This window comes from Myxine glutinosa, chromosome 12 (genome assembly GCF_964187855.1).
Source record: "Myxine glutinosa chromosome 12, kmMyxGlut1.1, whole genome shotgun sequence".
Taxonomy (NCBI): Eukaryota; Metazoa; Chordata; class Myxini; order Myxiniformes; family Myxinidae; genus Myxine; species Myxine glutinosa.
Window position 1 is genome coordinate 1,899,592 of NC_136272.1, and position 15,568 is coordinate 1,915,159.

The 15,568-nt window shown below is 42.5% G+C and overlaps 1 protein-coding gene across 5 annotated transcripts in view; it reads left to right on the forward strand.

Annotated features, from left to right (window-relative positions):
* Positions 1-14,827, forward strand: part of LOC137412972 (receptor-type tyrosine-protein phosphatase gamma) — a 280,669-nt gene extending 265,842 nt beyond the window's left edge. For 4 of the 5 annotated variants that reach the window (XM_078766398.1, XM_078766400.1, XM_078766401.1 and 1 more), the window contains 5 exons: positions 2,217-2,345; positions 4,183-4,374; positions 5,005-5,147; positions 7,639-7,774; positions 13,277-14,827. In XM_078766398.1, coding sequence (XP_078622524.1) covers positions 2,217-2,345; positions 4,183-4,374; positions 5,005-5,147; positions 7,639-7,774; positions 13,277-13,414 — 738 coding nt within the window. In that variant the 3' untranslated portion in view covers positions 13,415-14,827. The remainder of the gene's footprint in view (positions 1-2,216; positions 2,346-4,182; positions 4,375-5,004; positions 5,148-7,638; positions 7,775-13,276) is intronic. The other variant, XM_078766399.1, reaches the window with a different exon arrangement.
* Positions 14,828-15,568: the final 741 nt, after the last annotated feature.

Sequence of the window (15,568 nt, forward strand, 5' to 3'; positions counted from 1 at the left end):
ATCTGATATGCAGGTGTTTATGTTGACTTCCTGATATGCAGGTGTTCATGTTAACTATCTGATATGCAGGTATTCATGTTAACTATCTCATATGCAGGTGTTCATGTTAACTATCTCATATGCAGGTGTTCATGTTAACTATCTGATATGCAGGTGTTCATGTTAACTATCTGATATGCAGGTATTCATGTTAACTATCTAATATGCAGGTGTTCATGTTAACTATCTGATATGCAGGTGTTCATGTTAACTATCTGATATGCAGGTATTCATGTTAACTATCTAATATGCAGGTGTTCATGTTAACTATCTGATATGCAGGTGTTCATGTTAACTATCTGATATGCAGGTATTCATGTTAACTATAACATATGCAGGTATTCATGTTAACTATCTGATATGCAGGTATTCATGTTAACTATCTGATATGCAGGTATTCATGTTGACTATCTCATATGCCGGTGTTCATGTTAACTATCTCATATGCAGGTATTCATGTTAACTATATCATATGCAGGTGTTCATGTTAACTATCTGATATGCAGGTATTCATGTTAACTATCTCATATGCAGGTATTCATGTTAACTATGATATGCAGGTGTTCATGTTAACTATCTCATATGCAGGTGTTCATGTTAACTATCTGATATGCAGGTGTTCATGTTAACTATCTGATATGCAGGTGTTCATGTTGGCTATCTGATATGCAGGTGTTCATGTTAGCTATCTGATATGCAGGTGTTCATGTTAACTATATCATATGCAGGTGTTTATGTTAACTATCTCATATGCAGGTGTTCATGTTGACTATCTGATATGCAGGTGTTCATGTTAGCTATCTGATATGCAGGTGTTCATGTTAACTATCTGATATGCAGGTGTTCATGTTAATTATCTGATATGCAGGTGTTCATGTTAACTATCTGATATGCAGGTGTTCATGTTAACTATCTGATATGCAGGTGTTCATGTTAACTATCTGATATGCAGGTGTTCATGTTAACTATATCATATGCATGTGTTTATGTTAACTATCTCATATGCAGGTGTTCATGTTAAGTATCTGATATGCAGGTGTTCATGTTAGCTATCTGATATGCAGGTGTTCATGTTAACTATCTGATATGCAGGTGTTCATGTTAACTATCTGATATGTAGGTGTTCATGTTAACTATCTGATATGCAGGTGTTCATGTTAACTATCTGATATGCAGGTGTTCATGTTAACTATCTGATATGCAGGTGTTCATGTTAACTATCTGATATGCAGGTGTTCATGTTAACTATCTGATATGCAGGTGTTCATGTTAACTATCTGATATGCAGGTGTTCATGTTGACTATCTGATATGCAGGTGTTCATGTTAGCTATCTGATATGCAGGTGTTCATGTTAACTATCTGATATGCAGGTGTTCATGTTAACTATCTGATATGCAGGTGTTCATGTTGACTATCTGATATGCAGGTGTTCATGTTGACTATCTGATATGCAGGTGTTCATGTTAACTATCTGATGTGCAGGTGTTCATGTTAGCTATCTGATATGCAGGTGTTCATGTTAACTATCTGATGTGCAGGTGTTCATGTTAGGTATCTGATGTGCAGGTGTTCATGTTAGCTATCTGATATGCAGGTGTGAGTTCATGTTAACTATCTGATGTGCAGGTGTTCATGTTAGCTATCTGATATGCAGGTGTTCATGTTAACTATCTGATATGCAGGTGTTCATGTTAACTATCTGATATGCAGGTGTTCATGTTGACTATCTGATATGCAGGTGTTCATGTTAACTATCTGATGTGCAGGTGTTCATGTTTGCTATCTGATATGCAGGTGTTCATGTTAACTATATCATATGCAGGTGTTTATGTTAACTATCTCATATGCAGGTGTTCATGTTGACTATCTGATATGCAGGTGTTCATGTTAGCTATCTGATATGCAGGTGTTCATGTTAACTATCTGATATGCAGGTGTTCATGTTAACTATCTGATATGCAGGTGTTCATGTTAACTATCTGATATGCAGGTGTTCATGTTGACTATCTGATATGCAGGTGTTCATGTTAACTATCTGATATGCAGGTGTTCATGTTAACTATCTATCTATTTATTTTATAAATCAACAAAACTCCTTTTGCATCTTGTTTTTAATCGATGTTGAACAAATTCTTCTTCACCACCTCATTTGTCCTTTCTCTCAATCTCATCCAGGGATATCGTTGCAGCAACGAGTTCATCATAACACAACACCCTTTACCACACACAACACGTGACTTCTGGCGCATGATCTGGGACCACAACTCTCAGACTATCGTGATGCTGCCTGGGAACCAAGGCCTGGTAAGAAAGAAGCACATGCTCATCGGTTGTGCTCTGACATTTGACGAAGTGCATTGAAGTTGTGGAATAGTCATGAAATGCAGATAAATTATCAGTATTACATTATTCAAACATTATCAACATGCACAATTGCAAATTTCAAAACAAAATGTCATTCTTTTACATGTGCACTTGACAACTGGTGATTTGACATGAATGTGTTGACCCTTTTCCACCTGGTATTTGCTGAATCAAGAAGTTTAATATTGTAAGCAAGCATAGGCATAGTGATGGCGGGGATGACGGGGCGGCCGCCCCGACGTGAACATGGATGGGACGCCAAACGACATCCACCAAAACACGTTTTCATGCTCCATCTGTTGCACTGTATATAAATTACAATACAACGGACCCATGAGAGCACAATACGGACCCATGAGAGCACGATACGGACCCATGAGAGCACGATACGGACCCATGAGAGCACGATACGGACCCATGAGAGCACGATACGGACCCATGAGAGCACGATACGTAACTTTCAGAACGACGTTTTCCCTTTTGAACTCCGCTACGTGTCAATGTGCCATGTCGTTGTTTACGAGCTCTTTCCATCCAGTTTAACATTGTTTGTAATTACTAATTTTGTAATGCTCCACTTGCAGGTAGGGGTATCAGCTTCAGATTGGGAGGGAATCTACAACAGAACACACTCACCTCTGAGGTGTACAGCTTGGGTTTGAATCCCGACCCAGCTACATACAAACTATCATGCCATTGTTCCACAGTCGGGGTGATTCATCAGTGCGTGTCGTCCATCGGAGGGGCATTAACCTGGGCGTCACATCTGTCGACATTAGTTGGCGGACGTTAAAGATCTCGTGGTGTTCTTCAGAAAGAGGAGGAGAGCTTAGCTTTACTGCTGAGTCCACGAGGGAAGCTTAAAGCTCTTTTATATGCCCCTTGCCCCATATAATTTCCTGACTATGCCAGAACATGTGGTGCGCTCGTATTGAATTTTGGCCTTGTGCACCACAAACTCTATATATGCGCCACTGTAAGCAAATATAGAAGAGCACATGTTGATTATTTATTCCTCAATAGAAAGAGCTATCTATCTACATGTATGGCTCTCATTCTCTCCACTTCTCTCACTCCTCCACCCCACCCCCAATTGTCTACTTCTCTCCTCCACCCCACCCCCAATTGTCTACTTCTCTCCTCCACCCGACCCCCAATTGTCTACTTCTCTCCTCCACCCCACCCCCAATTGTCTATTTCTCTCCTCCACCCCACCCCCAATTGTCTACTTCTCTCCTCCACCCCACCCCCAATTGTCTATTTCTCTCCTCCACCCCACCCCCAATTGTCTACTTCTCTCCTCCACCCCACCCCCAATTGTCTACTTCTCTCCTCCACCCCACCCCCAATTGTCTACTTCTCTCCTCCACCCCACCCCCAATTGTCTACTTCTCTCCTCCACCCCACTCTCAATTGTCTACTTCTCTCCTCCACCCCACCCCCAATTGTCTATTTCTCTCCCCCACCCCACCCCCAATTGCCTATTTCTCTCCCCCACCCCTCCCCCAATTGTCTACTTCTCTCCCCCACCCCACCCCCAATTGTCTATTTCTCTCCCCCACCCCACTCTCAATTGTCTACTTCTCTCCTCCACCCCACCCCCAATTGTCTATTTCTCTCCCCCACCCCACCCCCAATTGCCTATTTCTCTCCCCCACCCCTCCCCCAATTGTCTACTTCTCTCCCCCACCCCACCCCCAATTGTCTACTTCTCTCCCCCACCCCATCTCTTCACTCTATCCCTCTCACCTCCCTTTTGTTGTTCTTTTTCCCTCAGTTTCTTCATCCCTCCCCTCCCCTCCCCTCCTCTTTCTGCCACCAGGCGGAGGATGAGTTTGTGTATTGGCCAGGAAGGGAAGAAGCCATGACCTGTGAAGATTTTACTGTCACACTAATTAACGAGGACCGAGTGTGCCTGAGTAATGAAGACCAGCTCGTTATCCATGACTTCGTTCTCGAGGCTACACAGGTGAGTGGCATGAGGAGTTGTCTTGGAATTACATTGTAAACAAATCACATAAACGCGACACTTTGTGATTACAGAAACGAGGATGAATTGAGAAAATATGTGTGTGTGTGTGTGTGTGTGTGTGTGTGTGTGTGTGTGTGTGTGTGCACGTGTGTGTGCACGTGTGTGTGCACGTGTGTGTGCACGTGTGTGTGTGTGTGTGTGTGCACGTGTATGTGCACGTGTATGTGCACGTGTGTGTGTGTGTGTGTGTGTGTATACACACGTGTGTGTGTACACGTGTGTGTACACGTGTGTGCTATGTATGGATGTAGCAGAGAAGGGATGTAAGGGATGTGTGGGACGAGAGTAAAGTAACTTGAAGGTGCTAAGGAGATGGGAGTAAAGGTAATATAGAGAAGAATGTCGGGTTGTCTTGTTGAGAAGAATGTCGGGGATCTTCTTCACACCAACAATGTAATCTGATTTGGTGATGCTTTTCATACCTCAAAGTTATGTTGCAGATTGTCGATGGCTCTTTTTCTTTGTCTGACTTTCCCTCCTTAATTCCCATCCCCATCCCTCCCACAACCTTCCCTTGACTCCCACCACTCCACCTTCTGTTTGTCATCGCCATCACTTACTTCTCAGGATGATTATGTGCTTGAAGTGCGTCACTTCCAATGTCCTCCATGGCCTGATGCGGATGGGCCACTCAGCCGTGCATTCGAGCTCATCAATGTGGTCCGAGAGACATCGGCAGCCCATGATGGGCCAACCGTGGTGCATGATGAGTAAGGACAAACCAGGGAATGTTGCTCCCCAGAAAATATCATTCCCAATTAAACTCAATATCGCTCTGTTCCACGGGCCTTGTCTGCCGATTTTTTATTTTGTGTGTCTGGTGTGCTGGTACAGTAGACATGATACCATGAATACTGTACAACAAACAGCGACTGTCGTGATTGGTTTGTGTTGTGTTGTAATTATAAACAGTGAATTATAAACGAACCAATTAGAGTTCATGTGGACCTCGTTGAGCCTTCACAACCTGTTTCACACTTTTTACTCCATTCATACATTTTTTCCGTCTCCGCCGACGAGGTCGCCATGTTTCCGGGTTGTCCGTGCATGTGTCCGTGATAAGTTTTCGTTACCATAAGATACCGTAAGAACGGCTGGAGGGAGCTAAGTCAAACCTGGTACAAGTATAACGATGTAAATATGAACCGATTCGATTTGGGGTTCCAAACCTGGGGTGCCCGCACCCCCAGGGGGTGCGAGATGGAATATCTGGGGGTGCGACAAAGAGTGCCTTGTGTCCTTGTCGTCGTGTGTCACAAGTCATCACTCAGCCATCTAACAACATGACATCAAACTTAAGTCTTTCTACTTTATCCATTTTTTTGTCTTTTTTCAGCACAAACTCTTATCGTGTAGCAACTTGTTGTAACCTGTATATAAATATAAAAAACCCCCACCTTTAGAGGCCATTTTTCCCCACAAAGTGGGGGTTGGCCTTTTTCGGGAACCGTGGTTGTTGTTGTTTTTTTTGGTCCCCTTTTTGAAGCAATGTTTTACGGCCGGATGCCCTTCCTGACGCCAACCCTTTTTGCCGCCTTTAACGACAAACAGGGAATTACCAGTGAACTGGTACTCAATTAGCCGACCTCGGAAGGATGACAGGCTGAGTCGACCCCCCTGGCGTTAATTCAGCGATCGACCGGGATTCGAACCCAGGATCCTAGGATCCTAGGATCCCAAGCCGGCACCCTAGCCGCTAGCCCAACACCAACACCAGGGCCGCTAGCCCAACACCAGGGTCCAAAGCAAGATCACTTGTATACTTGATCACACTTGATCACAAAGCAAGACCAAGTCAGCAAGAAACCTGTATACACCATTGTATACTTTTTACATATTTTTATATTTTTTCTCATATTAGCTCATATTTTTCTCTTTCTGTTTTGCAGATTAACCCTTCATCATGTCAAAAAGAAGGAAATGGAATGATCACTATGTGCGCTTTGGTTTCATTTGCATAATGGGAAATGATGGCTTGCAAAAACCCCAGTGCACTCTTTGTAGCGTTGTGTTTTCCAACTCAAATCTGAAACCATCCAAGCTTCGTGAGCACTGCAAGAACAAGCATGGCGGAGCTGACGTTGAAGGACATGATGTTGGGTCATTGAAAATCAAAAGAGCTCGTTTTGATTCTGTCGGAACTCTTCCAAAGTTGGGTTTCGTTCCTGTTGAAAAACCACTACTTCTTGCTTCATACCAAGTGGCATATGCAGTGGCCAAATCCAAGAAGCCCCATACAATTGCAGAAGATCTCATCAAGCCATGTGCACTGGAAATGGCAACAACTATCCTGGGCAAAGAAGCAAGAAAATCCATATTCCTACAATATGGAGAAAATGTCAAATGATGAAGAACTGAAGGAAGATCTTATTGATTTGCGGACAAATCGAGCTCTTGAAAGGCAATTTGAAAGCAAGACTTTGGAGGAGTTTTGGTGTGCAGCACTGGATATGTTCCCACGACTTGGTGGAAAAGCGCTCCGTGTCCTCATTCCATTTGCAACGACATACTTGTGTGAATCTGGATTCCGTTCTCTTTTGTCAATCAAGACAAAATCTAGGAATCGCCTGAATCCACAGGCAGACCTGCGGATCGCAGTCAGCAAGAAAGTTCCACGTTTTGACAAAATCATGAAAGAGAAGCAGGAACGAAGAAGTCATTGAATTTTATGTTCACAATTGGGATTGATTTTACTGTTTCAAATTTTTTCTGTGTAAATTAGAATCAAATTGCTCAATTTATATTTGCATTTCATGCACCGAGTTAAAATCTTATTTTTTAGTTCAATTTGTTCACCCGCAGTATTGTGTGTGGTTCAATTTGTGGTTCAAAAATTTGACTTCTTCATCTTCAAATGTGATATTACTTTTGTAGGGGGTGCGAACATTAATCAAATATTTCCTCGGGGTGTGGGGCATATAAAACGTTGGGAACCACTGGATTAGATTATGGAGTCAAGAGGTCAAAGGTCAGAGGTCATGTCAGGTAAAAATGTGATACTTAAGAACAGCTGAAGGGATTTAAATGAAATGTGGTGCAAGTTCGAATTATGATGTAATAATGTGGGCGGAGTCTATCGGTCGACGTCACGACGTCTAAGAGTGTCGTTCTAGTTTTCTCTTGGAAACAGGTACAGCATCAGGTGTGGATGTGCACCGTTTACCTTCGTTGTTTCATTGTAACATGTGTGTCCTCCTGCAGGTTCGGGGGCATAGCAGCTGGCACGTTCTGTGCATTGAACACTCTATACCTGCAACTGGAGGACCAGGCCAGGGTGGACGTTTTCCAGGTGGCCAAGATGATCAACCTCATGCGTCCTGGTGTATTTACACAGCTGGTGCGTCTCTTCAGGAACTGACCCTGAGAAGAGAATATGTTTCACGGAATTCTAACGAATTTGTCACAAGTCATTGCAATTCATGTTTGTACCACATGTTGTTATCTCACCTGGAACGAAGTCAGCGGAGCTTATGCGATGGCGAGTCGTCCGTCGGTCTGTAAACACTTGAAACTTCTTCTCCAAAACCGCTGATGGGATTGAGACCAAATTTGGCACAAATTATATTTGTTGTGTTGTGACTAAAGTTTATTCACGGCATAAAAAAAAATCGGGGTTTAAGGGGGTTTATCAGGGTCAAAGTCGATCCAGGTTTGACCCCCCAAAATAGGTATTTGCTTTCTTCTCTGAAACTACACAAACTATTTCGATGAAACTTCACCATAACGTTCCGTTCATCACACGTGATGTACCGAAGTTTGTTCACGACATAAAAAAAAAATCTGCCCCTTTGGTGGTCGAGGGGGGGTTGTCCCCCAAAATAGGTACACTACTCACAATAAGTTGGGGATATTGTAGGAGTGAGGTTTTTTTTTTTATAGGGGTTAGGGTTATGGTATTGAAATCAAGAACGCTGTGTTTTTTCACACATTAATAACCATAGAATTAGGACCAACAACTTTTTTCAACATAATTAATACACAAAATAAACCACACAGAAGAACCTGCCAATAGCCCTAACTTATTGTGAGTAGTGTATTTGCTTTTTTCTCAGAAACTACACACGCAATTTCGATGAAACTTCACCATAACGTTCATCACCCATGATGTACCAAAGTTTGTTCAGGGCATTAAAGAAATTGGGGTCTGAGGAGGTATATGGGGTTGAGGGAGGGCAGGGGAGAAAGGTTGCCCCCCAAAATAGGTATTTTTTTGTTTCTTTAAAGTCTTATGATTATGTTAGTATGATTCTACATGTTGCCCTGTCTTCTGGAAACCTATTAAATTGGTTTATGATACGTTTAGTCGGTGCAGTATAGTGTTTATTCTACCTGGTGAGTGCCAGGGGCATTGCCCTTATGTTTTTTTTAAACTATACACAAAGAATTAAGTTAAGCACCCCCCCCCGTTTTTTTACAACCTCGCACATTACAAGTTTGTTGTCGTCAAAACAGTGTAATATACCCATGATATTGCTATATTTTCTGGAGAAGTGATATTATGGTCACATAAAAACATAACAATCATGCCGTTTTCAATATTTTATTCTGAATAATTTAAGGTGAAATTTTTTGGGAATTTTAGGCATATTTTCACCTCAATTTAAGTATGGAGCTATAGGTCCATCACGGACAGTGTGGATGACGTTTATGTTTTCTAACGTACAGTCATTGTTCTGAGAAGACCTCTAGCGATCTTTGCGTCAATAACGTGTGTAGGACCCACGTGATCGGATCACTGACTCAACCAATCACTTTTTTTCACTTTGATCACTCAATTTCATCAATGGATAATTGCTAATGTCATACCAATCATTATTTGATCTCACATACCTTAGAATATATGCCAATGTATACATATACACAAAGAATATATATTAGGGGGTGCTTACCTTAATTCGTTGTGTAGGGGTGCTTAACTTAATTCTTTGTGTATATAATACAGAACTAAAAGAAGCGTCCGTCCATGTGTCCATCCCAATTTATTCTCGCGGGTCATCTATTTATAATATAGGCTAATGATGTCTGTCTGCCTGTCTGTGTTTGTGCCACCCTGAAACACAGAAACACTTCTTGGACCAAAAAAAACGAAAAGGTGCGTTTCAAATTCATGCAAAACCGACAGGAGAATTAGAATTTTTTTCAATCGGCCACAAAAATTTCAACCTGGGCAGTGTATAGGCAACAGACCTCTGCCTCGATTCTACCTTAATTTTTTTTTTCTTTGCTGTTCAGAAATATACAGACTTGGCATTTAATATGGAATATTTTTTTTGTGGGGGTGAACTTACTTTTCAAGATGTCTTAGAACCAAAAGTTCATTGGAATTATGTTGAAATTATTCTAGATTTTGTTAATGTGACCTTTAAAAGAAACAAAAACCACATTTGACATTTTGAAACAAATAAATTGATCCTTGAAAGTGATGTAAACTGATATCGAACTCAATTCACGGACAGTACTGTGTTAAACTTATGTGCGTTTTCCAGAAGTATCTCTTTATTTTGCACATTAGCCAAAATTTTTTTTAACAAAAACAAAAGTAACTAGAACGGGCACTCGGTAGAGCGCATACCTTCGCCGCAGATACTTTTGTTGCCAAAATAAAAGACTACAAGATCTGTGTAGCAAAGCATTTTGGCATTAGTTTCATACAAATTGGACACAAATTGACCGCGCTATGGTAAAAAGACGATTTTGACCTTTTCATGACCTTGACCTTTGACCCGATCGATTCCAAAATCTAATCAAATGGTTCCCGGATATTAATAACCAATCATCCCACCAAATTTCATGCGAATCGGTTGAATACTTTTTGAGTTATGCGAATAACATACACACACACACACAGACATACAAATAAATACACAGCGATCAAAACATAACCTTCCGCTTTTGCGAAGGTAATAAATACACAGCGATCAAAACATAACCTTCCGCTTTTGCGAAGGTAATTAACCTGAAATTGCAGACAGAATTATTTATTTTATCTGAGAAGCTAAACGAATCTTCTTCTTCTTTAGTACCTCAAACTTTATGTGAAATGCGATCGATTTTTAAAAATCAGAATTTGAGCAAATCTGTTTCATTCGTCTGTTAATATGCCTCCCCGATTGACAAATCTGCAATTTGAATTTCATTTGAGGTTAAAATGATTGCGGGAGATCGCGTTATAGTGATGACGTCTTGGATGGACATCCTCTTCTTCAGTCGCTCATAACTTTGAGTGAAATACGATCGAGTTAAAAATAGTCAGAATTTGAGCAAATCTGTTTCATTCGTTTGTTAATATGCCTCATCTCTTGACAAATCTGCAATTATAATTTTTTTTGAGGTTGAAAATTGAAATGATCGCGGGAGATTGCGTTATAGTGATGACGTCCTGGATGGACATCTTCTTCTTCAGTCGCGCATAACTTTGAGTGAAATACGATCGAGTTAAAAATAGTCAGAATTTGAGCAAATCTGTTTCATTCGTTTGTTAATATGCCTCATCTATTGTCAAATCTGCAATTATAATTTTTTTTGAGGTTGAAATGATCGCGGGAGATCGCGTTATAGTGATGACGTCCTGGATGGACATCTTCTTCTTCAGTCGCTCATAACTTTGAGTGAAATACGATCGAGTTAAAAATAGTCAGAATTTGAGCAAATCTGTTTCCCAAAATCTAATCAAATGTGTCCCGTATAATAACCAATCATCCCACCAAATTTCATGCAATTCGGTTGAATACTTTTTGAGTTATGCGATTAACATACACACACACAGACATACAAATAAATACACAGCGATCAAAACATAACCTTCCGCTTTTGCGAAGGTAAAAATACGACTGGGATTACAAACAGTAAAATTACAGTTCAGTACTTCGTGTAACCCCCACGAGCATCCAGGAGAGCACGTACACGTTGAGGCATGCTGTTCACGAGATTTGCCAAGGTTTGGACAGGAATCGCTTGCCATGCAGTGACAATAGCCTGCTGCAATTCACACACAGAGGTCGGCTGCTGGTCTAAGTGGTCGATTTGACGCGTTAATTCTGCCCACATGGTCTCTATCGGATTCATATCCGGGGACATGGCAGGCCACTCCATATGCTCTACACCACGGTCAGCAAGAAAGTGTTGGATCATGCGAGCACGATGAGGCCGTGCATTGTCATCTTGGAAGACAAAGTTTCCTCGAAAGGCTGCACGAGCAAATGGGAGCAATGTTTCTTCCGGAATGACCCTGTACTTGAACTGTTTCAGGTTTCCATTCAGAACAACCAGGTCAGTTTTGCCCCCTACATGAAAAGCAGCCCAAACGGTCACCCCACCATCTCCAGCTTGGACTCTTGGCACAATACAATCTTTGTTGTAGGCTTCATGCACTTGTCTGCGCACTCGGACGCGGCCATCTTGACGATAGACCAGAAATCTAGACTCGTCACTGAAGATCACGTGATTCCAGTGTCCTGGCTGCCATTGACGGTGCTCTCTGGCCCACTGCAATCGGCGCTGGTGGTGTTGTCTGGTCAAGCGTGGCTTTCTCAGGGGACGACTGGCACGATAGCCTGCTTGAACCAGTCGTTGGTTGACTAGCCTTCTGGATACAGGCACATTTGTCAGTTGCTGCCACTCAGCCCTAAGCCGATTAGCTGACTTGGTACGGCCTTTGCGGACTCACCGGTGCAGCTGGCGATCATCCCTCCTTGTGGTTCTGCGGGGACGTCCTGGCCTCGGTATTGGAGTAGGGACACCCCTCTGAGCATTTCGTTTCAGGATCTTTGACACCTGACCTTGAGTGATGCCATACTGCTGAGCAATAGCATGCTCTTTCATGCCGTAATTTCGTAAAGCCACCACTCCATGACAAACAGCATTGTCGAGTTGACGGACCATCTCCAGAGGAAGCGGCAATAACTTTTGGAGACGTGCAGCAGTTGTTTTCCACTAATACAGAACGCAACAACCCTTGTATACCCGACTGTGAAGCCAATCGTCAAATGCACCTGTCCGTACATTTTGCCACGCCACCTGTGATATAATCCTGTTGTTGACTTCTTGCTGCGACAGACAATCAGTGACATGGTTCTTTTAACAAATAAATCACCAAAGTGAAAAAGAAACTCACCAGATTGATATACTGAGTTAAGAAAGTAAACCCAAGTCAAGAAAAAAAAAAAAATCCATATTAAATGCCAAGTCTGTATATAAACCTCTTTTAAAAAAAATCTCTTTCAACCAGCGTAAGAATAAAAGATTTCCTTGGGAAAGCTAACAATCCATTGACTTGGAACAGAAGTTCCTGTCCGTTTATTCATTTAAAAGATGCCCGTTTTAAAAAGCCCGTGTTTCCGGGAAGAAGGATGAAGACGAAACAGGAGCTGAACCTTTAACGTGGTGGATCCAATGATATAAGAGCGGGAACCCTTTAGATTTTAAAAATAAAGTGTCACGGACACAGAAGGAGCTCAAACAATCGGCACAACGATAGCAGCAACAACAACAACTACTCTGCGTGTTATAAAAGATCCTTTTTTCGTTTTTCACTTCAGGTTACGTGTTTGTTGAGATTCACAGATAGACATGCCATATGTTTCTGATATACAACTTGATGTCTTTTGATGAAATCCATCAGCAAAACAACAGGTAGACACGCCTAGTGATAGTCATTTACCGCAGTTTAAGTCTGTTTTGTATCATGGTTTCAAAAAAAAAACACCTGTTGTTGCACCTTTTCATCTCCTTTGTCGAACTATCGTTAACTATTCATGTTATGCTCACCTGTGACCGATTCCTTGGTTTTGTGCATTTGACAGGTGCTCATTATGCATTGATGTGCCTTGTTTTCCCGTAGGAACACTTTCATTTTTTGTACCGCACGCTGCTCAGTCTCTTTGGTCTCCAAGAAGCTGCTGGGTTTGGTGACTGCAACGGATTGCCAATGGGTAACCACGACGAAGTGGAAATGGAAAGCACAGAGTCTCTCGTGTAGTCATGGCAACGAGGACGCTCTTCAGACTCGTCCGTTACCTGGGCAGTATGGACCAGTACTCTGTCTTCATGAAGCAGCAAAAGTGATGATACTCGGGAGTTTTAATTTACCAAGAAGACAGTTAACAATGTTGTTAACTAGAAACTGCAAACTTTGTTTACAAACATGTCCAGGTGCAGTCCTCTTCACCTGACACCACGCTCGAGTTGCATCACCGGAGCTGAAGGGTTCAAAACACTGCTACCATTTGAATGGTCAGCTAAAAAGATTTAAAATGTTGGTATTGCTCGTCTTCACAATCCTTATAAAGTACCACGGATGGTGCAGGTGGGCAGCAGAATGTTTCGGAAAATGCTCGTAACGGACGGTAATCACATGATCTTGGACATTGAACTGGTTCCTCACATCGGTCACAAACTCGTGACCTTGAACAAGCAGATTTCTTGATGGACAAATGTACAGTAATTGTGTCTATGTGGAATTCCAGTAGATGGCATGACACATGGCAAATGATGGCATGATAAGAGTGGTAAACGATACATGGCAAAAAAGAATGGATGACCTTTATGGAGTAGTTAGGGTGTACTTTAGATTACCAACAATAGCAGAGCAATGGGACCACCTTTAGAGGCCATTTTCCCCTCGAGCAGGGGTTGGCCTTTTTCGGGCACATTGGTCCCCTTTTTGCAGCAATGTTTTATTGCTGGATGCCCTTCCTGCCGCCAACCCTGTTAGTCGCCTCTTGCGACAAACACGGAATTGCCAGTGAACTGGTACTCAATTTGCCGACCTCGGAAGGATGACAGGCTCAGTCAACCCCCCTGGTGTTAGTTAATTCAGCGATTGACCGGGATTCGAACACAGGATCCGAGGATCCCAAGCCGGCACCCAAACCGGATCCTAGGATCCCAAGCCGGCACCCTAACAGGATTCTATGATCCAAAGCCGGCACCCTAGGATCCCAAGCCGGCACTCTAACCGGATCATAGGATCCCAAGCCGGCACCCTAACCGGATCCTAGGATCACAAGCCGGCACCCTAACCGGATCCTAGGATCCCAAGCCGGCACCCTAACCGGATCCTAGGATCCCAAGCCGGCGCCCTAACCGGATCCTAGGATCCCAAGCCGGCACCCTAACCGGATTATAGGATCCAAAGCCGGCACCCTAACCGGATTATAGGATCCAAAGCCGGCACCTTAACCGCTAAGCCAACACCAGGCTGATGACAGAGCAATGAAGGACGTATAAAAGGAGGACAGGTAATGCTTGCTGTACGTTACATGTTTGTCAAGTTACCTGTCAGATGATCATGAGAGAAAAACAATGTTGTTGTGGACGCGGTTCCATTGATTGTGACAAATGTACTAAATGATGACGCTGTGAGTGGTAAACCTATTGTTATTAGAAACACCAGGATTGAAATCCTCGTCGTTTTTGGGACACTCACGTGCACCTGTTAAAGGCCTGAATCGGTGCCCTGTGAGCTACCTTCACCTGCAAGTCGTGTGAACATGCCAAAATTTGTTTAGGTCGACATATTGCTGAGTATGCCTCGAATGATGCCAAAGAGAAACGCATCCGATTTGCAGACTTCCGGTTCCTCATGGATGTGACGTCAGTTAAGGTCATCGTGTCACATGACCAGAGATACTCACCTTATTTCAGCAACACCTGTGCTTGGCTGTCCAACGGGGAAACACCATCAGCGTTTTGCCTTTGGCACCGGAAACAGAACATGTTGCATTACACATTATAAATTCTGTTTTTATTTTGAAACAGAATTTTATTTTGAACATTACAGTAATAACATGAATACATAATAACAAGAGTAATAATAACATATTACACTAATAATGGAAATACTTAATAACAGGGGTAATAATAACATATTACACTAATAACAGGAAGGTGTAGGAAGGGTGTCGGAGTGAACTCCATTCAATGTACAATGTGCGCTGAGTGGGTTCATCAAAAATGTAGTGGTCTGAGAGGGTCATTAACCAGTGTGGCAGCTACATTCAAATGTAAGGTGTGCACAGAGGGAGCTGCAGATGGAGGAAATGTTGAGTTGGATCTTGGAGATGGCGTGAAGCTGGAAGGTGTGAAAACATTTTGCTACCTCGGAGACATGCTGAATGGAGAAGGTGGATCA